The 25,948-nt window shown below is 40.2% G+C and overlaps 1 protein-coding gene across 1 annotated transcript in view; it reads left to right on the top strand.

The window, feature by feature from the left end:
- The window catches only part of LOC139722647 (solute carrier organic anion transporter family member 4A1-like), a 246,016-nt gene that overhangs the window by 174,246 nt on the left and 45,822 nt on the right, over positions 1-25,948 (top strand). Inside the window, exons 7-10 of the mRNA XM_071633940.1 lie at positions 19,722-19,976; positions 21,546-21,741; positions 22,265-22,430; positions 23,218-23,444. Coding sequence (XP_071490041.1) covers positions 19,722-19,976; positions 21,546-21,741; positions 22,265-22,430; positions 23,218-23,444 — 844 coding nt within the window. The remainder of the gene's footprint in view (positions 1-19,721; positions 19,977-21,545; positions 21,742-22,264; positions 22,431-23,217; positions 23,445-25,948) is intronic.

Raw genomic sequence — 25,948 nt, 5'->3', positions numbered from 1 at the left:
CAGAGTGCTTCTCTAGTTCCGTCATGTCATTGTTGAGATATACACGACACAAAATGTGGCAGAAAGAAGGAAGAATAACGACACATGAAACTCGTCACTGTAAAAGACGAGTTAGGTGATACGCTGGGAGTCATCAGATATCGGTCACCTGTGATCGACAATGAAAACAATGAAATATTGTTTTCACATTAAGTTATATTACTGCAATAATATGTTAGTAAGGTCGAATTTTGTCCCTTTATAATTCAAATCAAATTGTTTGTAACAATGGCAAACCACATGGAAAGTCCCGTACGTGTGTCTGCATGTGCCAGTAGGCCTAAGTAGATTAACAGGTTTTCTTAGTACAGTGTATCTGTACCATGTCGTCCTTGACACGAACAAATTGAAACACGACAATAAAGTGTTTCAAAAAATTATGTCTTTGTTTATTTCGCCATAGCTCTTTAAAGCGTCCGTTGACTCTATGGCCCGTATTCTACTGTAGACCAAGGTTTAAACCCATTTTAGACTCACCTATGGTTTAGCTAGACCCGAAGTTTAATTTTGTATTTTGCTAGCGAAGTTTAGTTAAACCCAAGTCTATTTCGGGTTTAGATTAAACCCGAAATAGTCTTGGGTCAAGCCACCATGGTGCCCTCAATGGAACAAGAAACTCTTCCTCTCTGAGTACTTTTCGCTCCACAAATCCACTTAAATTCATTATTGGCAGTGTATCAGGCACATTGGTGTGACTTTCTTGGACTGGGAATAGTTTTTACGGGTATTTATGTCGAATAAGGGCATGCTGTATTTTTGCTTGCGACGACTCGTAAAGCACTGTACATTTTAGTATACTGTACCTCCCCTCATTTGTGTACGTGTGCGGCGCACATCACAGGCAGGATACATGGTAAGCGTAGCGCTATTTATTCCTGGCAGCTGGTAGCTAGCTTTGAATGCTCAGTCGCCGCCAGCAGAGCCATCGCGCCGCGCCGGCCGGCGGCACGGTTGCTGTGTGCGCTGGATTGGACATGGCTGTTTACCGTATGTCGATCGAATCGTGAATTCGGAATGGATAGGAGATTGATCAAACCTGGACCTTGATTGAGGTAGGAAATTGAATAAAAGCTTTTCTCCGAAGGCGTGCACTTAAGCACCCGAAAGATTGTCAGTTAATAAAAATGGAAACCATTCTAAAAATAAATTTAGAAATATGCGAGGCCTAACGTTAACTGTTAGGGGCCTAACGGTTAGACATCAACCCTGTCTCGATATTATTATTAGAACAACAGAAGTAGATTTTACCTGCCACATAACCTAACTTTAAGATCTAACGTTAGTCCTAACGCTACAATTGTAGTCTAGCTATTCGAATAGGTCTAGGTAATTTACGAGGTTCTCTAGTCTATGCCTAGATCTAGATCGACCTCGGGCTCTACTCTCCAGACCCCCTTAAACTGTTACAGAGTTCTTGGTCTAGTCTTCAGGTTATTTTCATCGTAAGGACTAGACTAACGCTATATTAGTACAGGCAGTACTAGTAGGTAGTAGTAACTAGTATTTCTAGATATCGTGTCGAAGCGAAGAGTAGAAGTCTTTATAAAATGGGTTCAAGAATGTAGCCAATTGGAAGCGCTGAAATGAGTCACGCGTGCGTGCATTAATTTTTGTTATATCCCTCATGTAAAGCTTCTTGCCATAGGAGTGTACAGAGCACGAACATGGTGTAGTTTTACTAGCTAGCTACGAGCAGCTGGATGCGGTGCAATTGGTTACTAGCCAGCGGGATATAGTACTTTTGGGAATCCACGATTTGCACCCAATCGTGATCGTGTGATCGATATCTACATTTCTCACTTAAGAATGTACGCAGTGCGCGTAGTAGCGATACTTTTGAGCGACAGTCTAGTCCTGTGGCTTGTAGCTAGCTAGCTAGCGCTAAGAGAGCTAGAGCGCGGAGCGCGCGGTGTGCGACAGCTTTCAGAAATCTGTGGTGCGATGGCGTGGGTACCGGGTGTGTAACGTTAGTGGACGTGCGATCAATGCATTCAGCTCAATTGACAAAGTGACTGCTTCAAGTAACGGAAGAATGATCGCAGGAGGACACCATATCAGGTACGAATTAGGAATAAACTAAAACCGATTTTGCAGATGATCTGGGTAACGAAGCCGCTTTAGGCCTACTTCTAACGTAGTCCTGGACCTCCTCGATCTTTCGGAGTTTTGCACGCTGTAGTGTAGCTCTGTGTAGGAATCAACAACAGCGCAGCGTGTCGTTCGCTACGCGCTGCACGCACTGCTGCTGCACTGCTACGGCCTAACGTTAGATTTATCGTTCACAAAACCTGCACACTTCACCGTCATTACTCTAGTAAAATGCTCGAGAGGGATATAAAACAAATATCGACTGCTTTCTTTCGGGCCATGGTAAAACTATTTGACCTCGGTGATTTCTCAACAGTGCCATGTCCCTCGACTTCGTCTCGGGACATAGCACTGTTGAGACATCACCTCGGTGCAAATAGTTTTACCATCTCCCTCTGCAGCAGTCGATATTTGTATACTATCATGCACGGCCTTGCAAAAAAACGTAAAGTGACTGACGTCACAATGTTTACACTAGCAGTGCGCACTTATTCAGTTGTTACAAGTGCGTCGCGCGCTACCATACGCGCTGTCAATCCTGTAAACAACTTCTCGTTCGGGCTGCCATCCGGCCTTTCTTGTGCACAACAATCATGTGGCGTACGTATACGCTTATACGTACAGTACTTACATGTGCGGGATTTCCGAGTGCGACGTGCGTAAATGTTTGGGACGAACATCCTCGGACGTCTTGACCCACAAAGGTACGTGAAAAACGCTGACAAATGCTGTTAGTTTTCGAATTTTCGACCCATTTTATAAAACAAATGATGCACAGGATTATTTCGTGGCGTTAGTGGAGGCGTAGCTCTCAACGACGTAGGCGTATCTCGTGTGTACACGCGTGTGGCCGGCAAGCTAGCTGCTGTATCCAGCCAGCCACTCGTTTTGTGCCATTGGCATTCATCTGTGTGCTGGTACCCTTACCAGTCATCGTTAGACTCGATTTAAACTCGACATAAACCTCCTCCTGGGTAGGTTTAATTTAAACCCAATTTAGACCATAGCTGGACTTAGTAGAATACAAATTAAACCTGGGTTTAAACCTGGGTCTAAACTGGTGGTTTAAACCCAGGTTTAAACCCCCTAAACCCACTTTAGACCCAGGCGTGGGTTTAAACTCGGGTCTAAGTTTTTAGCAGAATACGGGCCTATGTTTTTATTGTATATTACAAAAGCACATGAATTGTAGATAGAATTTCAAGTATCAAAATTTCCATAAATGCTCTATAATGTCATCATATCGTCCTTTGAATTAAAAAAGTGGAAATATTTTTGTTGAGGTACTGTTTCTGACATTCATTTGCTCGTATCTCTCTCTCGTTTGAAGAGGCTACACCCCGTAAATAATGCCAGTGTATCTTGGCAATCAATGACTTAAAAACCAAAGATATAAAACACCTGTTTCTTGACCCTGGCCTAATCTAAGCATCAGTCAGCGCCACAGCGCCACAGGGGGGGGGGGGCACCGCGAGAGGAGGAGATTGTTTTGGTTTTGGCATGGGCTATGTAGCTCCATGGTGCGTGTGTGTGTACGTGTGTGTACGTGTGCATTACACATTGTCAGCACCGGCAAACTGGCAATGCTCTCCTTCTTATTCCTGTATTTTCGTTATTTACGGGTCAATTTTTTTTGTTCGAAATGTAAAATGGATGACCATAGAATTTCTCAATAGAATATAAAATTGAAAACTTTAGAAAGGATAGAGAAAATTGAGTTCACTTTGAATGGTCTGCCACAGGCAGATATCCTTATCATGCTCTTACGTAAATACGACAGCTGCTGGAGTCATTAAACCCTGGCTTGGCCTCCAGGTTTGTCACGCCTGAGCAGAAAGTTAATTTGCAATGGACAAATACTTCCGACTCCCAACTCCCAAACGAAAAATCTTTAGCGAGGTATAGCACCCCATCAGCTTCGTGGAAGTGGGGTCTCGCCTCAAACGAGGGATTGACGGCATGTTAAGCTCAATATTATCCCAAATTCAGATATGTTGTACTTTGAACATTTGCCTTTCAAGTCCATACTTTAAATTGTGATTAAACGTAAAGACTCCAAATCAGACAAGTTTACGTGTTATGTCTATGGGAGGTGATTTTTTTTAAACCATGCATTGACTTAATAACGTTTAAGTACCTTTATCTCAGCTGATTTTGCTCCATTTCCTCTGAAACATAAGCATGTTGTAGCTGAGACAAAAAGCTGCAGTTATCATGCATTTTATTTTTTCAAATCTCCTCATCAGTTTGACAATTTTGCAGCTTAGAACTGAAAATGAGAATGGAATGTGGACGAAACGATTCCTGATTCATCTATCACATACATAGGCTTACGTTCCTCATATTTTCTCGTCGAGACGTATGGCCGAGAGGTTAAAGGCGACGTCTCAGAGACGTGAGTTTGCACACGTGCGGGTTCGAACTCCATAAGAGCACTAAACAAAATACTTCTAATTATGCCTCCGCCACGAAGTGGTGCCGGAGGCATTATGTTTTCGGGTTGTCCGTCCGTCCGTCCGTCCGTACGTACGTCCGTACGTCTGTACGTCCGTACGTCCGTACGTACGTCCGTCCGCTTTCGTTTACGCGATAACTTGAGTAATATTTACTGGAATTTTACCAAACTTGGTCCAAGTATGAAGTATGATGGGGCAATGATTTGATTAGATTTTGGGTGAAATCGGCTAAAGGTCAAAGGTCAAGGGTCAAGGTCAAATCATGAAATTGTATCCGTTTACGCGATAACTCAAGACTGGATGGAGCAAATTTCACCAAACTTTGTTGGAGGATGATGTATGATGGGACAATTACTTGATTAGTTTTTCAGTGAAATCGGACAGAGGTCAAAGGTCAAAGATCAAGGTCAAATCCTAAAATTTACCTGTTTACGTGATAACTCAAAACTGGATGAAGCAACTTTCACCAAACTTGGTCCAAGGATGATGTATGATGGGACAATTAGTTGAGTAGATTTTAGTGACATTGGCAAGAGGTCAAAGGTCAAAAGGTCGAGGTCAAATGCTAAAAATGTTGCTATTTCCCCCATATCTATGCAATGCCCTCATTTATTTTCTTGAAACTTAGTGCAGACTTGTACTACTGCGTAAAGATTCTCCAGAGAGAGTTTCATGTCATAAGGTCAATGGTCAAAAGGTCAAAGGTTAGGTGAAAATGTTGCAATATCACTTTTCTCGCAAATGGTTCAATGTATCTTCATGGAACTTGGTACATATGCATGTACTGACTGGCAGGGATTATCTAGGGAATTTAGGGGTCATGGGTCAATAGTCAGGGGGTCAAAGGTCAAGGTCAACTCCTCAAAATGTTACTATTTCCCTCATATACTAGTATATGTAATGATTGCATTATTAGTTTTAAAATTTAATATATGTACATATGTATTACCTAATGGAGATTCTCTTGGAAATTTCCAGCCAGAAGGTCAAAAGTCAAAGTTTAAGGGTCAAAGATCAGGTTTAAATGAAAAAAAAGATATATTTTGTACTGTAATTACACTCCTTCTTCATACCTTGAAAATTATACTCAATGCATAAACTTATAATAAGGTCGGTCAGAAGTCAAGTAAAAATTTTCAATTCCCCAAATATGTGTACCTGCACTCTTTAATAGACAATTATAGCAAACCCAGTTCATGGAAAATGAACATTCAAGATATATCTGACAAACCTGTTATTTCGATATTTTGCCAGTTATGTGAAACTGTCATCACACATTGTGAAGACATTGTACTATACACCTGTTGGGAGAATCCTGCATTATGGCGGAGGCATCAGTCGCCATAGCGACATTTCTAGTTTTTGTTTTGTTTTTTCTTCAATGGAGTATTACACCTTCGTCCATGTAGAAATCACGTTCTCATGTAAACGCACGCACACACAAACACACACACACACACACACACAATATCTCTTTGTTTTGTGTTGGAGACCGCATTGCTTTCACTGCCAACTTGGACTTGAAATTACAAATGTTAAAGTGAAGGTGACTCTTAAAAGACCATATCGCCATGTTAGATTTCTGTTGTTATTGCTGTTTTTTACAATATAAAGACCTATTGGTAAACATTCATTTACATACCCTGTCTAATCGACTTACTTGCACACGCCGACACACGCACGAAATTTTCACTTGGTTGCATGACAGAAACAATATCATCTGAATTATGTGGGACGTACTGTATAAAGAATTGGACTTCACGAATGTTTCTCAATACATGTATTACTTCAAGTCGCTACTTAACATTATTTTCGTTGTCGATCACTGAAAATGAGAATGGAATCTGGACGAAACGATTCCCAATTTATCTTTGCAACTGTATATTGATCGAATCCACGCGGCCACTTGTGGGAAGTTGAATAGCGCCATCAGTCACTTGAAGACGTATCTCGCCAAAAAATTGAATATCAAAGTAAATTCGTGTTGTGTATAGTATATAGATTTAAGTTTCGCACACGATCTTCGGGAGAGCTGCGCGTTCATAATGCCCTACCGGAAGGTGAGAAGTTAATCGAGTCCCGCAGGACTTTTTCCTTTTATTTCTTTTTTTTTTCTACAGTTCAGCTTCACACCGATGTCATTTATCGTATTATTTCATCAAGTATACCCAACCCCCTGAACACAGCTACTCTATCATCCTTGTTTTGTATTGGAGTTTGGAGGTTGGGTTTGCTTCATTAATTTTGTCACGCGTACTGTTGTAAATTACCCCTTGAAACAGTGCCCCGCTTGCCACCATTCGTTTTCTCTTTCCTTTTCTCTTCATTTGTTCTTGCTATACTGTAGCAGGATAGGTAGGAACGTGTACGTACCTAGCTAACAGGAATGGGAACTGAATTAATTAACTCTAGTCCAGGTGTATGGCATCTCGCTTATCTCTTTGAATATCCAGGTTGTTATTGTTTGACCCAATAACGGAGTTAAAGACAGGCAGGGAAGGAATTGGCTTGATATTACTTCATATTATATGAGGAATTTCGGGCAACACCCTTCGAAGTGTAGTGATTATGACGGGGTTCTCTGTCGTTTATTTTCGTCATGGCTGTTTCACTAGTTTAGCCATAGGTGATATGTGTTGTTGGCATCTGGGAGAATAGAACACATCAGTACCAAACTGGAATGGCCCTAAGCAATGTGGTAAGCGTTCAATTTGTTGCATTATCTTTCTTCTTTAAAATCAATCACTACTGATCGAATTACACAATATAATATGGCACGTTCCACTGGTAGTTTAGGAAAAGGGAGTTAATGCACGATGCAATGATATGTGCTACCATTGATTTTGGAGACGCCATTGTTGTGTGGTACAGTGGTGGTAAGAGAATCATTCCTCTTAAATTAATGAGACAATCATTTGCATCAAGACCACATTCCCCTATAGAATATAATGCATGTTCGTGCGGTGTGTTTTTTTTTTATCCTGACGTGGACATTTTCTTTTTCTTGTTTTTTAATTCAAGAATGTTATATTTAAAGTTGTTTCTTTCCCCTAACATTTTTTTTTTGTTGGATATCAAGTTGGATGTTCCGTGGCCGCGTAGTGGAGCAGTGATTTAATTACGGTTTTAATGCATCTTGTTAAGCATCTTCTCTGACATTAAACTGATGGTTTTTAAATTTGACATTGTCTGTCTATTTGTCTGTAAAAAAATACTGCTATAACACCGAATACATTTGCTATCCACTTGTAACAGGTAGGGGTGTAGATTGCATTTGTGCAGTTTTCCTCTTGTCACCTCTCGTTTTATCTTTCCTTTTCACTCCTATTTGTTTTTGCTATACTGCAGATGGAAATGTTTACATTAACATAACTCAACTTGAAGTAGGAATGAGAATTGTATTAATTAACTCTAGGCCAAGTGTATAGCGTCTCGCTTATCTCTTTGAAATTTCAGGTTGTCATTGTTCGACCAACGGAGTTGTAGACAGGCTTTTTGTTGCTATAGAGGTATCTCGTGCCATATGAGTGGAACGCATATGCTATTTAGTATTAGTAAAGAGCTCTTTCACACCACCAAGTGTATTGTGCTTGAAAGGGCACTGTGTCGTTCTGCCTATGAAAAGGCAAAACTTTTTTTCGTCATGGTTGTATCTCTATGCGTAGCCGTTGGTGATGGGTATTGTTGGCATCTGGACAGTAGAGGACCGAGTATCATGATGTAATCCCCCTGAGTTCGGTGCTAAGCGTTCAATTTATATGTCTTTATTCTTTATGAAGTCAATGACCACTCATGGAATTACAAAATTATGGTATGACACGTTTCACTAAAAGCTTATAAAGCAAAGTTTATGCACTATACAAGTAATTGTGCAAGAGTCCTACCATTGATTTAAGAGGCGAAATTATGGTGTGCCTATAATAATATAAGGGCGTCATTGATTTGGAATTAATGAGACAAAATGCTTAGCGCTCCTTCCTCTTCTAACTGTCCCCTTTGAATGTGTCTCGATCACGGGTGATCGTCATAAATTTTCATTCACGTATAAGCTTACGTTCCACACTCTTTTGGCTCGAGGAGACCTATTATAGTTACGTGGTTAAAGGCGCTGTCTCTTTCGCCGGAGCCGTACGTTTGGGCCCGTGAAGTTTCGAATGATTAACCTCATAGGATACAAAGCAAAAATTGCTTTTCCTTTGCTCTTTTTTTTTTCTTTAATTGAGGTAACGCCACTTTCGTCCAGGTATAAATCACATTGTCATGTAAACACATACACACGCTATATATCCCTTTGTTTTGTATTGGAGGCTTCATTGCTTTTACTGCTGGTAAATCTCACAGGCTTGTATATAGCTGTAAGAGCTCTCTCAACTGATCATATTATAGATAACAACGAGATTAGAGGTAGTCTCATATTAGTTATGCAAATAAGGGTCAAAGGTCATATCTAAAAAGGCCAATGTTAAAGTCGAGATGATTATCGAAACACTTTATTCTCATGTTTCAATTTGTTCGTGTAGACGACAACTTGGTAAATGCACTGTATACTTATTAATCATGATGAAGTCGCATGTGCATGAGTGCTACCATTTATTTCAGAGACGTCATTGGGGTGTGGTACTGGTGGTGGTAAAGGAATCTTTGCTTTTAAATTAATGAGACAATCATTTGCATCAACACTTAATTCCCATCTTTTGTAAACCTGACATATTATTTTTCTTTTTCTTTTTTTTTAATTCAAGAATGTTTTATTTAAACTTGTTTCTCTCCCATAACCTTTTTTTTGGATGTTCCGTGGACGAGTAGTAGAGCAGCTATTTAAAGGACAAGTTCACCTTCATAGACATGTGGGTTGAGTGAATGCAGCAATATTAGTAGAACACATCAGTGAGAGTTTAAGCAAAATCGGACAATCCGTTAAAAAGTTATGAATTTTTGAAGTTTCTTCTCAGTCACAGCTGGATGAAAAGACTACAATAGCTTGTGATGTCACATGAGTACAACGATATAAAGAAAGAATAAAGAAAATTCAACATATTTCCATTTTTCTCGCATAACAAAAGAACACTCGACTTCTCTCTTTCAGAAGGCATGGGGAATAATATTATCCTCAACATACGTTAGTAGCAAGTTGAAGAACTGTGCACTTTATTCAAAAAGTAAAGTTTTGTGAAATTCTCTTTCTATTTTCCTTATATAGTTGTACGCATGTGACATCATACACTGTAGTAGTCTTCTCTTCCAGCAGTGACTGCGCAGATCACTTAAGATATTCGTAACTTTTGAACGGATTGTCCAATTTTCCTCAAACTTTCACTGATGCGTTCTACTAATATTGCTGCATTCTCTCAATCCTTATGTATATGAAGGTGGACTTGTCCTTTAAGATACTTTTTAATGCATCTTGTTTAGCATCTTCTGTTACATTAAGATGATTTTTTTTAATTTGACATTGTCTGTCCTCTGTTTTTTTTTCTGTTAATGCTTTAAAAAACACTGCTATAACATGTAATACATTTACTTCACTTGTCACACGTAAGGTGATAAATTGCAGTTGTGCAGTTTAACTTTTGCCACCTCGTTTTCTCTGCCCTTTTCGCTACGTTGTTTTTTTTTTTTTCACTGTAGGTGGGAATGTTTGTATTTACATAACACCAACTTGACTGGGAATGAGGACTGGATTAATTAACTCTAAGCCAGGTGTATAGCGTCTCGCTCATCTCTTTGATATTTCAGGTTGTTATTCTTTGAGCCAATAACGGAGTTGTAGGCAGGTTTTATGTTACTGTGGTGGTATCTTGTGCCACATGAGTGGAAGACATCACTGTTTAGTATTAGTAATGAACTTTTTCATGTCCCTCCCTGCCAATTATAGTGTGTTTGAAGGGGTTGTGTGTCGATCTGCCAAAGAAAAGGCAAAACTTTTATTTTCCTCATGGCTGTTTCTCTATACGTAACCGTAGGTGATGCGTGTTGTTGGCATCTGGGCAGTGAAGAACAGAGCATCCGGCTATAATCCCCCTGAGTTATACGTGCTAAGCGTTCAATTTGATATATCTTTCTTCTTTATGAAGTCAATCATTGCTGATGGAATTACAGAATTGTGTTATTACACGTTTCACTGAAAGTTTGTAAAGCAAAGTTTATGGACTATGGAAGCAATGGTGCATGATTAATACCATTGATTTCAGAGGCGAAATTACGGTATGCCTAAATGTAAGGGTGTCATTGCTTTGGAATTGCTCAGACAATATGCTTGGCACTCCTTCCACTTCTAATTACCCCCTTTGAAAATATGTTGGTCACGGGTGATCGTCATGATTCATCTCTCACGTAGAAGCTTACGTTCCACACTCTTGGTTCGAGGAGACTTACCGTTTAGTTACGTGGTTAGAAGCGATGTCTCTTTCTTTATTTCAATTGAGGTAATACCGCTTTCGGCCCAGGTACAAATCACATTGTCATGTAAACAAACACACACTCTCTCTATTTGTCTTTGTTTTGTATTGGACGCTTCGTTGCTTTTACTGCTGGAAAATTTCACAGTCTTGTAGCTGTAAGGGCTTTCTTTATTTTTCTTCTTTTCTTAGGCAGTTCAGCTTTACTCCGATGTCACCAATATTAAAGTCAAGATCTTTGAAGCACTTTATTGCCATGTTTCAATTTGTTCGTGTCAAGGACGGCATGGCACAGATACACTGTACTAAGAAAACCTGTTAATCTACTTAGGCCTAATTACACACGCAGACACACGCACGGGACTTTCCATGTGGTTTGCCATTGTTATAAACACATTTATCTGAATTACAAAGGTGCAAAAAGTTCGACTTTACTGACATATTATTGCAGCAATATAACTTGAAGTTGCTATATTTCATTGTTTTCGTTGTCGATCACAGGTGACCGATATCTGATGACTCCCAGTGTATCACCTAACTCGTCTTTTACAGTGACGAGTTTCATGTCTCGTATTTTAAGTTGTTTCTTTCCCATAACATGTGTGTGTGTGTGTGTGTGTGTGTGTGTGTGTGGATGTTCCTAGGCCGAGTGGTAGAGCAGCGATTTACGTCACGGTTTACTGCATTTTGTAAGTTAGTTTCATCTCTGACATTAAGTTGATGGTTTTTAAATTCTACCTGGTCTGTCTATTTGTCAGTTATAACATCTAATACACTTGCTTCACTTGTATCACAGAGGGTTATAAAATCACAGTTGTGCAGTTTTCCTTTTGCCACCTGTCGTTTTCTCTTCCCTTTTCGCTACGTTTCTTTTTGTTATACTGCAGATGTGAATGTTTCCATTAATATAACCCAACTTGAGTATTTGGAATGAGAACTGAATTGATTAACTCTAGGCCAGGTGTATAGCGTCTCGCTCATCTCTGTGAAATTTCAGGTTGTTATTGTTCGACCATCGGAGTTGTAGACAGGCTTTATGTTGCTATAGAGGTACCTCGTGCCACATGAGTGGAAGGTATGCACCGCTTAGTATTAGTAAAGAGCTCTTTCATGCCACACCCTGCCAAGTATAGTGTGTTTGAAGGGATTCTGTGTCATTCTGCCTATGAAAATGCAAAAGTCTTATTTTCGCCACGGCTGTTTCTCTATGCGTAGCCGTCGGTGATTGGTGTTGGTGGCATCTGGGCAGTAAAGAACAGAGTATCATGCTATAATCCCCCTAAGTTAAGTGCTAAGCGTTCAATTTGATATACCTTGCTTCTTTATTATGTCAATCACTGCTGATGGAATTACAGAATTATGTTATGACACGTTTCACTCAAGCTTATAAAGAAAAGTTTATGCACAAAACAAGTAATGGTGCATGAGTCCTACCATTGATTTTAGAGGCGAAATTATGGTATGCCTATTATGTCAGGGCGCCATTGATTTTGAATTAATGAGAGAATATACTTCGTACTCCTTCCACTTCTAACTGTCCCCTTTCAATATGTGTCGATCACGGGTGATCGTCATAAATCATCATTCACGTATAAGCTTACGTTCCATACTCTTGGTTCGAAGAGACCTATAGTTACGTGGTTAAAGGTGCTGTCTCTTTCGCCGGAGCCGTTCGTTTGGGCCCATGAAGTTTCAAATAATAACCTCATAGAATGCAAAGCAAAAGAGTTTGTGTTCTTGGTTTTTTTTTTTTCTTTAATTGAGGTAATACCACTTTCGTCCAGGCATAAATCACATTCTCATGTAAACAGACACACTCTCTGTATATATCCCTCTGTTTTTTATTGGAGGCTTCATTGCTTTTACTACTGGTAAATCTCACAGGCTTGTAGCTGTAAGAGCTCTCCCAACTGATCATATTATATAATGACAAAAAGATTAGAGATAGTCATATTGGTTATACACATAAAGGCAAAGGTCATATTTGAAAAGGCCAATGTTAAAGTCAAGATGATTATTAAAGCACTTTACTGTCGTATTTTAATTTATTTGTGTCGAAGACCACTTGGTAAATGAACTGTACGTACTCAAAAAGCCTGGAAATCGACTTAGTCGCACACGCACGAAATTTCCAATAAGTTTGTGTGACAGAAAAAAAAAAATGTGATCTGAATTATGTAGTTACAAAAAATTCAAATACAGATCTCAATATAACTTTAAGGCGCTATATCACATTCTCCTCATTGTCGATCACGGATGATTGACATCTGATCACCACCCAGCGTATCGCCTAACTCGTCTTCAGAGTGACGGGTTTCACATCTCTTTTTTTTTTTTAATTCCTCTTTCTTTCTGACACATTTTGTGTCGTGTATATCTCAACAATGACATGACGGAATAACATGAAATTTTCAGTAAACATATCTCATTACAACATCTAGCGACAATAACATTTTCATGACGATAACACATCTCTGACGTCATCTAGGCACCATTTTGTGATTTTTAGATAATGTCACATGATCGATCTTAACTTCATAACTAAATATCATTTCTTCATCAATTTCGGTTAACACAAAGTTCAATTCACGCCTAATCGTCCAGTACTCTTCTAATCACACAGGTCATCATGACGCGTGCGTACGACCGCGTCAAAAATTTAAAATGCTCAAAACGACTTCCCGACCGGTTTTCTCGAAGTTTCAGGCAATTTTAAGCGTTTCAAAAAATTCCGCGCGTACGCGTCCGTTAGCGCGGAATACATTACGTAACATTATCCATTGATTTTCGATCGATTTTGACCTATAACAAAAGAATGCAAAGTGAAAAATCCGCACGCTGGTCTATGTGCAAATATAGCGAAAAAACATGTCTTTGTTTATTTCGCCATAACTCTTAAAAATGTCCAGCAACCCTATGTTTTTATTGCATATTACAAAAGCATATGAATTGTAAATAACATTTCAAGGACAACTCGATGACGTCATCATACCGTCATCTTAAAGCAAAAAAGTGGAATCCTTTTTGTTGAGGTACTGTTTCTGACATTCATTTGCTCGTATTTCTGTTATTCTAGCTCAATATTATCCGACATTCGGCTAGGTTGTACTTTGAAAATTTGCCTTTCAAGTCCATGTCATTGTTTTGCAATTTGATGACGTCATCATACTGGAAATTGTGATTAAGGGCAAAAACTCAAAATCAGCCAAATTTACGTGTTATGTCTACGGGAGGTGACTTTTTTCACAACCATGCATTGACTTGACTATGTTCTAGCACCTGTATCTCAGTTGATTTTGCTCTATGTCTTGTAAAACTTGAGTATATTGTGCCTGAGACAATAAGCTGTAGTAATCATGCATTTTATTTTTTCAAATATCCACATCATGTTGACAATTTTGTAGTGTAAAGCTGAAAATGAGAATGGAATCTGGACGAAACGATTCCCGATTTATCTTTGCTGCTATATATTGATCGAATCCACGCAGCCAGTTGTGGGAAGTTGAATAGCGCCATCATAGAACGCTTGGTGATTTATCTATGCAGCTGTATACACCTTGATCGAACCGCCCTACCCATTGCTAGAAACCCGCTCTGCTAGAAATGGCATAGCGCCATCAAAGTCAATCGCGGTCACGTGAAGATGCATTCCCGGCTGGCAATAAATTGCACAGTGCATGTTCACGTCAGTGGTTCATGAACGTGGGCACGTTTGATTTTTGCTCTATTTCATTTGAAAGTCAAATATGTTTTAGCTGAGACAACAAATCTTCGTAATTTGACATTGAAATATCGTTCAGACACCTTTATCAGGGCAAATATTTCAATATCACAGTAAATTTGTGTTGTAAATGGTATATAAATTTAAGTTTTGCTTCGGGAGAACCGTGTGGCGCAAACGCTTAGCGCGCTGCATATTGATGATGCCATACCGGAGGACGATAAGTTCGAGTCCCGCAGGACGCTATTTAGTTTTTTTCTTTCTTTTTCTTTATTTTTCATTTATTTTCCTGTTTTTTTTTTTGTGCAGTTCAGCTTCACTCCGATGTCATTTATCGCATTATATCATCAAGTATACACACCCCACGAACACAGCCACTCTATTTCCCTTGTTTTGTGTCGGAGGTTGGAGGTTGGATTTGCTTCATTTATCATCTTGCCACCTTTCGTTTTCTCTTTCCTTTTCTCTACGTTTGTTCCTCTTATACTGTGACAGGACGGGTCGGAACATAATTTATGTAACTCAACTGGAGCAGGAATGGCAACTGAATGAATTAACTCTAGCCCAGGTGTATGGCGCCTCGCCCACCTCTTTGAAATTCCAGGTTGTTATTGTTTGACCCAATAACGGAGTTATAGACAGGCAGGAAAGGAATGGGCTTGATATTGCTTTATATTATATGAGGTATTTCGTGCCACACCCTGCCCTGTGTAGTGCGTATGACGGGGTTCTCTGTTGTTTATTTTCGTCATGGCTATTTCACTAGTAGCCGTTGGTCATATGTATTGTTGGCATCTGGGACAATAGAACAGATTAGTATCAAACTAGAATCACCGTGAACAATGTGGTAAGCGTTCAATTTGATGCATTATCTTTCTTCTTTGAAGTCAATAACTACTGATCGAATTACACAATATGATATGGCACGTTCCACTGGTAATTTAGGAAAAGGAAAGTTAATGCACGATGCAATCACATGTACATGAGTGCTACCATTGATTTCAGAGACGTCATTGTGGTGTGGTTATGGTGGTGGTAAAGGAATCATTACTTTTAAATTAATGAGACAATCATTTGCATCAAGACCGTTTTCCCGTCTACCAATACAATGTATGTTCATGCGGGCACGTTTGTTATCCTTACGTGGACATTTTCTTTTTCTTTTCTTTTTATCTAAGAATGTTATATTTAAAGTTGTTTCTTTCCCCTAACTTTTTTGTGTGTGTGGATGTTCCGTGGCCGAGTAGTAGAGCAGCGATTTAAGTTACGTTTTATTCATTTATTTATTTATTTATTTATTTATATGTTTATTTTCACAGGGTGGCTCCATCAGTGGGTTAAACACTGTTGTTCTTGGAGGCCCTGCATGAACACATATATACAAGTAGACACATGATAATTATACAATACCAACATCAAAATCAAGTTTGCAGTATCAAATCTGTATATATGTTAACATACTATATACTAATATATATTAAACTCAAAATGTAACAAATATTATGTTACGCATTACATCCTCATATCCTTGAATTTCCCCTACCTACTTAAAAAAACAACAACAGCAGAACTATACTTGGGCACAGTGGTGTGCCCTCCAAAATTGGGCTGAGAATGAATGTTTAGATGGGGCATGCCTTAAGTTTATTGGTAAACTGTTCCATTCGAGTGCTCCGGTGTATGAAAAAGACTGTTTCCCAGCATTAGTTCGAGCTCTAGTTACTATTAGCCCGTCAGAGACTGCTGATCTAGTCTGGTAGTTGTGCGTATTACAAGCTTTCTGAAACAAGAGTGACAGGTACTCTGGAGCATTCCCATTTGGTGCCCTATAAACCAGTTTCCACCTTTGAAGCTTCCACCTATCCTCAATTGTGGTCCAGTTTAGTTGACCTGGACCCCGTTTACAGTGCGAGGCTCGGCCGCGGCCGTGCCCAGCCCCGCTTCAGTGTAAACGCGCAAAAGGCCAAATGCGAGGCCAAAATTGGCCTCGCATTTGGCCTCGCTCTGGAGGTGGTCTCGGCCGCAGCCGAGCCGCGGCCGAGCCCGGCCTTTTCTTGGTGTAAACGCAAACTGGGCCAAATGCGCGGCCAATTGCGCGGCCAATTTTAGTCTGGCTTCCAAACCCTCTGCCTGTATCTTTCGCTATTCAGGATATTAACCCCCTCAACGTCAAAAACTAGTATAGTTTAAGGTGGTTTTGTCCTGCAAAGGATTCTTTCCTTCGGCAAAAGCCTTTGCCCGAACGGCGACTTCGTCGCCACGGAATTCATTTGGCAAAGGGTCTGAAAACCAAACAATACCAAATTGCATTTGTTTACATGCAGAGCGCCACTACGACAAAATATTGAAAGGTTAGAATCAAAAGCGCGGCCGAGCCCGGCAGTGTAAACGGTGAAAATAACTGGGCCCAGCCCCGCTTCAGTGTAAACGCGCAAAAGGCCAAATGCGAGGCCAAAATTGGCCTCGCATTTGGCCTCACTCTGGAGGTGGTCTCGGCCGCGGCCGAGCCCGGCCTTTTCTCAGTGTAAGCGCAAACTGGGCCAAATGCGCGGCCAATTTTAGTCTGGCTTCCAAACCCTCTGCCTGTATCTTTCGCTATTCGGGATATTAACCCCCTCAACGTCGAAAAGTAATATAGTTTAAGGTGGTTTTGCCCTGCGAAGGATTTTTTCCTTCGGCAAAGGCCTTTGCCCGAACGGCGACTTTGTCGCCACGGAATTCAGTTGGCAAAGGGTCTGAAAACCAGACAATTTTAAATTGCGTTTGTTTGCAAGCAGAGCGCCACTACGACAAAATATTGAAAGGTTTGAAGTAAAAGCGCGGCCGAGCACAGCAGTGTAAACGGACAAAATTGCGAGGCTCGGCCGCGCAATTGAGGCCAATGCATCTTGTTAAAGTTCTTCTCTGACATTAAGTTGATGGTTTTTAAATTTGACATTGTCTGTCTATTAAAGTCTGTTCTAACACTGCTATAACATCTAATTCATTTGCTTCACTTGTCACACGCAAGGTTATAAATTGCAGTTGTGCAGCTTTCCTTCTGACACCTCTCGTTTTCTTTTCCCTTTTCGCTACGTTTGTTTTTGTTATACTGTAGGTGGGAATTTGTGCATTTACATAATACCAACTTGAGTAGAAATGAGAACTGAATTATTTAATTCTAGGCCAGGTGTATAGCGTCTCGCTCATCTCTTTGATATTTCAAGTTGTTATTGTTTGCCCAATAACGGAGTTGTAGACAGGTTTTATGTTGCTATAGAGGTATTTCGTGCCACATGAGTGGAAGGCATCACTGTTTAGTATTAGTAATGTGCTTTTTCATGTCCCTCCCTGCCAATTATATTGTGTTTGAAGGGGTTGTGTGTCGTTCTGCCAAAGAAAAGGCAAAACTTTTATTTTCCTCATGGCTGTTTCTCTTTGCGAAGCCGTAGGTGATGCGTGTTGTTGGCATCTGGGCAGTGAAGAACAGAGTATCCGGCTATAATCCCCCTGAGTTATACGTGCTAAGCGTTCAATTTGATATATCTTTCTTCTTTATGAAGTCAATCATTGCTGATGGAATTACAGAATTATGTTATTACACGTATCACTAAAAGTTTATGAAGCAAAGTTTATGGACTATGGAAGCAATGATGCATGAGTAATACCATTGATTTCAGAAGCGAAATTATGCTATGCCAATATGTAAAGGTGTAATGGCTTTGGAATTGCTGAGACAATAAACATATACTTTGTACTCCTTCCACTTCTATCTGTCCCCTTTGAATATGTGTCGGTCACGGGTGATCGTCATGATTTATCTTTCACGTATAAGCTTACGTTCCACACTCTTGGTTCGAGGAGACCTATAGTTACGTGGTTAAAGGCGATGTCTCTTTCGAGAGAGCCGTACGTTGGGCCCGTGAAGTTTCGAAGTTTATACGATGCAAAGCGAAAATTGTTTCTCCTTTCATTTTTTCTTTGATAAATTGAGGTAATGCATTTTGGTCCAGGTATAAATCACATTGTCATGTAAACACACGCACTCGCTTTATTTCCCTCTGTTTTGTATTGGAGGCTTTATTGGCTTTACTCCTGGAAAATTTCACAGGCGTGTAGTTGTAAGATGTCTTCCAACTGATATTCTATAACTGACAACAAGATTAGATATAACAATTTTGGTTATGCAAATAAGGGACAAAGTTCATATTTGAAAAGACGAATATCAATATGATCTTTAAAACACTTTATTGCCGTGTTTCAATTTGTTCATGTCAAGGACGACATGGTAGAGATACACTGTACTAAGATAACCTGTTAATATACTTAGGCCTAGGCCTACTTGCACACGCAGACACACGCAAGGGACTTTCCACGTGGTTTGCATGATAGAAACAATAACATTATTTGATTTGAATTATAAAGGTACAAAAAATTCGACATCCCTAATATATTATTGCAGCAATATAACCTAAAGTCGCTATATTACATTGCTTTCGTTGTCGATCACAGGTGACCGATATCTGATGACTCCCAGCGTATCACCTAACTCCTCTTTTCCACGTGGTGGCGTTATAATATCCAAAATAAAACTGAAACCCAATTAATGCTGTAATCACCAACACTCTTTATTTCGGCACACAAATTTTCTAGCGATTGGCTCTATCTCGAGAAAGGTTATTCATGTTTGTCAGATATATATATATATATGTATATATTATATACATATATGTATATATTATATACATACATATACATGTATAATTACATACAATACGACCAAATACATCGGACCTCAGTGTTTGTGTTTTGTGGTGTGGTTTTTTTTTTTGGCATATAAGGTTGTGAGCAATGTCACCATTTAGTGGAAACATAAAACTTTCTTGTAATATATACAACCAATTTTGAACAAAACCTCAATTGACTTTTGCTTAATTTGACTCCATCTTTTAACGTCATGTTTACAGTGAAATGGAATTGCGCCATGAAGATCTTGCCTTAAACTGTTTCCATTACATATATTTTTGTTTTAATCCATAGGTACGAAAGCCATGCTAGAACAGCGCCGGAACCAGGCTCAGAAGGGGAGCGAGTTTTATTCTCGTCCTGGCTTTGGGAACTCGATGAAAGACTTGCCTAATGCTCTTGCAAAGATATTCACAAATATTCCTTTTATGGGCCTTTGCTTCATCGCAGTGACCGAATATTTCATCTCTGCCGGACTTTTCCTCTTCTTTCCAAAATTCTTTGAGATTCAATTCGGTATCAGTCCACGCGATGTGGGCATGTATGTTGGTAAGTGCACTTTCTCATATTTTTTTCATACCACTCATCCTATTCCTCCTCTCCCTCCCTTCAATTGCAATGAAGTCTTTAAAAAGAAATGTGAAAACTGCCACTTTAGGTTTCCAATACAAGTTCAACCGTTACTTATTGCATAGCAACTGTGTGTGCACCTTCCTACAGACTCCTCGTTTCGGTCTTTGCGGACTACGATTTTTTTTTTTTTTTTTTTTTGGCCTTGTGAGAATGGAAATTAAGGGGATTTTTTTTTCGCCGAGATACAACTTTTATCAAGGGATGAAAATGCAATTTTTACTGAGGTATTCAAGTTTTCATGTACTGTGTCATTTGATTCCTCCCCCCTTTTTTAAGAACGTGATGAATTTGTTAACATGGTGTAAAAACTAGATAAGATATAAAATGTCTAACTTAGATTATACGCTCGGCAAAATTTCGCGCTCTCAAGCCTTTTTTTGTCTATGTAGGGAAATTGTGTTCGATGTTATAGTCATACTTGTGAGCAATCACAGTTGCATGTGAGATATTTTTGTAGTCATCCCCCGAGCTAAACACCCATGAGTCAAGGTTCACTAGACATTGAAAAAGATGTTGATAAGTCTTACACCCACAAATCATACAACCCACGAACTAGACACTAAGTAAAAGAGGTTCAGAAGCTAGACACTAAGCAAATAAGGCCAACGAGCTCAACACTAGGCAAATAAGGTCCACAAAAGCTCGGCACTGAACAAAAAAATAAAGGTCCATGAGCTCGACACTATACAGGGTGGCCCAGAAAGAACGGAACACCTCAGATCTTTAATTTCAGCAATATTGTTGCAAATATGTCATTATTTTGCACACTGTTAGAGAGGCCATTTCTTTTTTCCAATAGAATGACACCAAGTTCTTTAATTTTGGTTAATATGTTATGATTTTAGGACCATTTTTGTGAACCCTTGAAATTTTCAAAATGTGATCATTTTGCACTCTCAGAGATACCGAAACCAGCGAGAATTAGGCTTGCCATAGAGCCAGTAGCATTCACAATGATATTCACAATGACATTCACATTATTCACAATAATAACGGACAATAACAATTACACCTTCCGCCCCACATTCCACGCATTGTGAACGCTACTGGTTCTATGGCAAGCCGAATTCTTGCTGGTTTCGGTATCTCTGAGAGTGCAAAATGATCACATTTTAAAAATTGCAAGGGTTGACATAAATGGTCCTAAAATCATAACGCATAAACCCAAATTAAAGAATTTGGTGTCATTCAATTGGAAAAAGAATGGCCTTTCCAATAGTATGCAAAATAATGACACATTTGCAACAATATTGCTGAAATTATAAGATCTGAGGTGTTCCGTTCTTTCTGGGCCACCCTGTATACGGAAATCGAGCCCTATGACGTAACATTGAGCTTTTGAGCCTTTTTCGCCTAGTGCCTGGCTCACGCACACTATATAGCTTGTGGGCTTATTTCACATGATGTCGAGCTCGTGGGTTGCATAACTCGTTAGTGTGAAGCTCGTAACGTGCACGCAGAATTTTAACTGTCTAACTCTGGCAGGCATTATCGGAACCTCTGCTCATTTCATTGGAGCCATCGCCGCCGGTCTCCTTATGAAAGTCCTGAAACTGGAATGCAAGGGCATGATGAAGTTGGCCATGACAGCAGTGGCGAGCTCTATGATCTTCGCCTTGGCGTTCATTATGCATTGTCCAAATGTCCCACTGGCCGGGGTCACTGTCAATTACATCAACACGTAAGCAGCAATAGCAGTTTCAACATGCTTCACAAGGTTTTATGGAATCATCGGTTTCGTTGTTTTGGAATGGCAAAATAAGCAACATCTGCTATAAACCCAATCTGCCATAATAATAAATTCAATAAGTTTTGAATGTGTAGTTCTGTGGGCCACGTGTCCCAATTGCAGCATACACTGACCCACTGTGTCATGTCTTATATATATGATAATTATCGGATGGGGTAAATAAAGTATATCTGTGCCCATATAAAACATCCCGCTTAACATCACGCGTGTCACACACACACACACACACACACACACACACACATCCTAATTCTTCATGCAGACTGGCTGAAAGCTGCAGGAGTCTGAACTAAAGCACAACCTTTTAGTTTGTCCAAGCGAAATGGAATTATTCTAAAGAAATTGACATCTACCGGATGACATGTTACAGGCACCAAAATAGCATCTTATAGGATTTATGGTACTGAAATCCATAGTTGAAATTTAACTGATATTCTCCGTTCTTTGTTATCAGTTCTGTATCAATTGTCAATGGAGAAAGGGGGCTGACTGCCCCATGCAACTTTCATTGCTCATGTTCAAACTACTACGAGCCGGTTTGTGGAGACGACAGCGTGATGTACTTTTCACCCTGCCACGCGGGCTGCTCCGAAGAGATGAGTGATGTTGACGGTAAAAAGGTAAATGGGGTATTAGTCATCCATTTAGAGAACAAATGCTTCAAAATTGTGATATTCACAATTAAAAGAATAAAGAAAACCATGACTCCCGGAGTGTTCTGCCCCGAATTTCTTCCCACCGAAGTTGGGGGAAGCATTGCCCCATGACCCAACTTCTATCACTGCTATCTCAAAGCCCTTCAAACTATTGCGGAACCTTTAAAAATCTTCCTGGATCAGAAGTGACAGAGCTAAATTAGTGCTAAGTAGGTACATTGGTGAGTGTAGTTGTAATTATGTTCATGACGGGTCCGGGGATGCCTAACTGGGACCTAATTGGACCCAAATTCTACGTTTTCATTTTCCTTTTGAAAACGTATGGTCAAATTTTCATCAAACTTGGCAAGTACCATCGTTATGAAGGGATACAATTTGTACAAATAGGTGCTTTTCCACACTTGCCCCACCCCCATTATGAGGGGAAGAGGCAAAGAACAATTGAGGAATCTTTACAAATCTTCTGTACACCCAAGTTAGTACAATTGTCTGCAGCAATGCGTGAAAACTGACTTTGTGATACTCATGCCCCATGCCCCGATGTCTCTTGTGTTAAAGTAGGCTGTCGCCAGGTCAATGGTACCAAAGTATATCTAAATTTCACATTAGGCTTAAAAATCAGTCCCCTACGCCACTACAAAATGTACGAGGGTACTTCACGAGAAAAGTCTAAAGGGATGTTAGCGAAAGTATCATTTCAAAATTTTATACTAGTACTCTGTCAGTAACATTATTTCACACATTGTAACAGGTGTATTCCGGTTGCTTGTGCATCCCCTCATATGAGAACATTACTGGCAGTACAACAACTTATTCTGGTGACTATCTACATAACGGTCATATGCTGCTGGGGGGAAACGCTGTACCGGGCACCTGCCAGACCCTCTGCGCCAAGAAATGGCCTTACATGATCCTTCTCTGGCTCTTCTCATTCTGCATGCCTCTTATAGGGCTCCCTTGCTGGATCGCTACCATGAGGTAATATCTCTACATTTGATGACCGTCTGTGAATGGTTTAAAGTATGATATCTTCATTTATTTGTCATTTGTTTTGGTTTAAATATATCGGCCAGATATCACACAGCGCGAAAGATACTTTTTTTTTTGCTCTAAACTGTGACTCTAATAAATTTGTGCATGACATTCAACTCTGCCAAATGTTGATTGCAAGACTTCCACTTTGTATGTATATATAATGTTGATATATGTAGATTACCTTCTTTATGCTGTAAGTGCCTTTTGTCTCATCTCACTTTGTCAGATGCCCACCATGTGGTGTCATCCCGCATAGTCTTCGGCCGAGGCCCCAGAAGATTTATTCAGCCGAAAAGGGTCACAAAAGGGTTTGATGGTTTCATTATACTAGCATGTGGCCAAGGGTCAGTAAAATGAATTACTGGCAAGTCACATCGTATGCCATAAGCCTATTGGGCACAAAAAAGGGGGCCCTAAAAGTGCATTCATTCAGCCGAAGGGGTCATGGACAAAGCGCCCCCTCCCCCAAGAAAAAAGATATTCATATTAGCTAAAAAGAGTCATTGCAAATTTCTTTTGCAAAGGAAGTAGTACACAACAGAGATACCCAAAACACGCACCAAAGCCATTCTTTTTTCAATAGAATGACACCAAGTTCTTAAATTTTACGATTTTTTAAAAAGGAATAAAGTCCGTACTTTTGATTAAGTATGCATTGATAAACACAGTGAGAATATCTCCGTATCTGTCTATGAGTGGATTAGTCAAAACTGATTCATACCAGGAAAGTTCTATAAAATGCACACAGACACACACACACTCACACACCAACCTACACACACAAACACTCACACACACGTTACACACACAAACACCCCTACACACACACACAAACACAAACAACTCACATGTACACGCAACACACATAGTCAAACACTGACACCCTTACACACACCCATACATTGATGTATATACACACACGGACACACATGAAAATACAGTACACGGCACATACGTATACATGTATATTTTTACACGCGCATACACATGTCAACAGGCACCACATCCACAAGCGACATACACGCACAAATATACCCTCATGCACGCACACACATATACACACACGTAAGCACAGGTGCGCGCCCACAAACATACTAATGAAATCCCCCTATCCCCCCCTATTAGATCATCAGTAGTCGACGACCAGCATGCTACTGGTTTTCGCTTATGTGTGACCAAAGCTTTACATATCAAAACCTACGGAGGCTTATCGGCCCCGTAACCGCCTTCCACGACTGACAACCAACTAACGATTCGATTAAGCCCCTTTTGCACTTTCACGGATCGCATCACGGATGATCACGAATCGTCGATGCGTTATCATCCGTACTGTTTCCGGCATGACCGTGTTGACTCCGTGAAGTGATCCGGCATTATCCTTGATCATCCCGGACATAATTTTTGTTTTGTTTCGCTTTGTTTTAGTCATGATATTCCCGCAAAATGAGAGTTTGCAACAAAGAGATTTGTCTTTATGATGTCGACAAGCAGAGGCGTATGAGGTTGCTGTAGATCTTTTGGTGTGCTTGTTATACTTAGCTCTGGAAGCATGTCAACCGAGAATGATAAAGTATCAAAAGCAAAAGCAAATGTCATCTGTCAACCAGCTGTACCCAGCTGTACCCAGCTGCATCCGTGATCTTCCTTGATATCCGTGTTAGCTCCGTATCGTTTCCGCTGTGGTCCGCAATCATTCGTTGTCCGTCCGTGTAGACACCGTACTTGACCGTGTAGACTCCGTACTTGTCCGTGTAGACACCCAGTTGTGATTGTATTCACACCGGCATTGAGAGGAAAATCTATATTTTGCATGCCGGAACACCACGGATGACGATCCGTGGTCATCCGTGAAGCAATCCATAAAAGTGTAAAAGGAGCTTTAACAGTAGTCGACGACCAGTCGGCGACTGGTTTTCGTTTATATGTGACCAAAGCTTTGGATATCGATAAAAATTAAGGACGGGCTTCGTAATCACCGGCCGCGACTGATAAACAACTAACGATTAGATTATTAGTAGTCGGCGACCAGCCGGTGACCAGTGGCCGACTGGTTTCCGCTTAAAATGTGACCATAGATTAGATATCAATAAAACCTTCGGATGGGTTATGGGCCCCGTATTCGCCGGCCGCGGCTCTGTAACGACAAAAGTTGTGCCGACATGGCGTTTCGTCCGCAGTTTTCAAGCGATGAGCGCTCCTTTATAGTCCTTACTGATATCGAGACGGGAAGCCTTTCAAAGACCAGGAGACTGTTTGTAGGAAGATTTCCTCAAGCAAGACGGCCTTCCAAGAGCATCATCCTACGGAACGATCGCAAATATGAAGAGCGCGGAACAAGTTTGAATTTGTGCCATGGCAACTCGGGACGTTCGAGAACCGTCCGTTCGGATGCCGGAATCGCTGAGTTTCGGCAGAGCATTGAAGAGGACCCGCACCAGAGTAAGAGG

This window comes from Diadema antillarum, unplaced genomic scaffold (genome assembly GCF_040938485.1).
Source record: "Diadema antillarum isolate AM-2024a unplaced genomic scaffold, OU_Dant_1.0 scf00000168, whole genome shotgun sequence".
Lineage (NCBI taxonomy): Eukaryota > Metazoa > Echinodermata > Echinoidea > Diadematoida > Diadematidae > Diadema > Diadema antillarum.
This window is presented reverse-complemented; position numbering and strand designations above follow the sequence as displayed.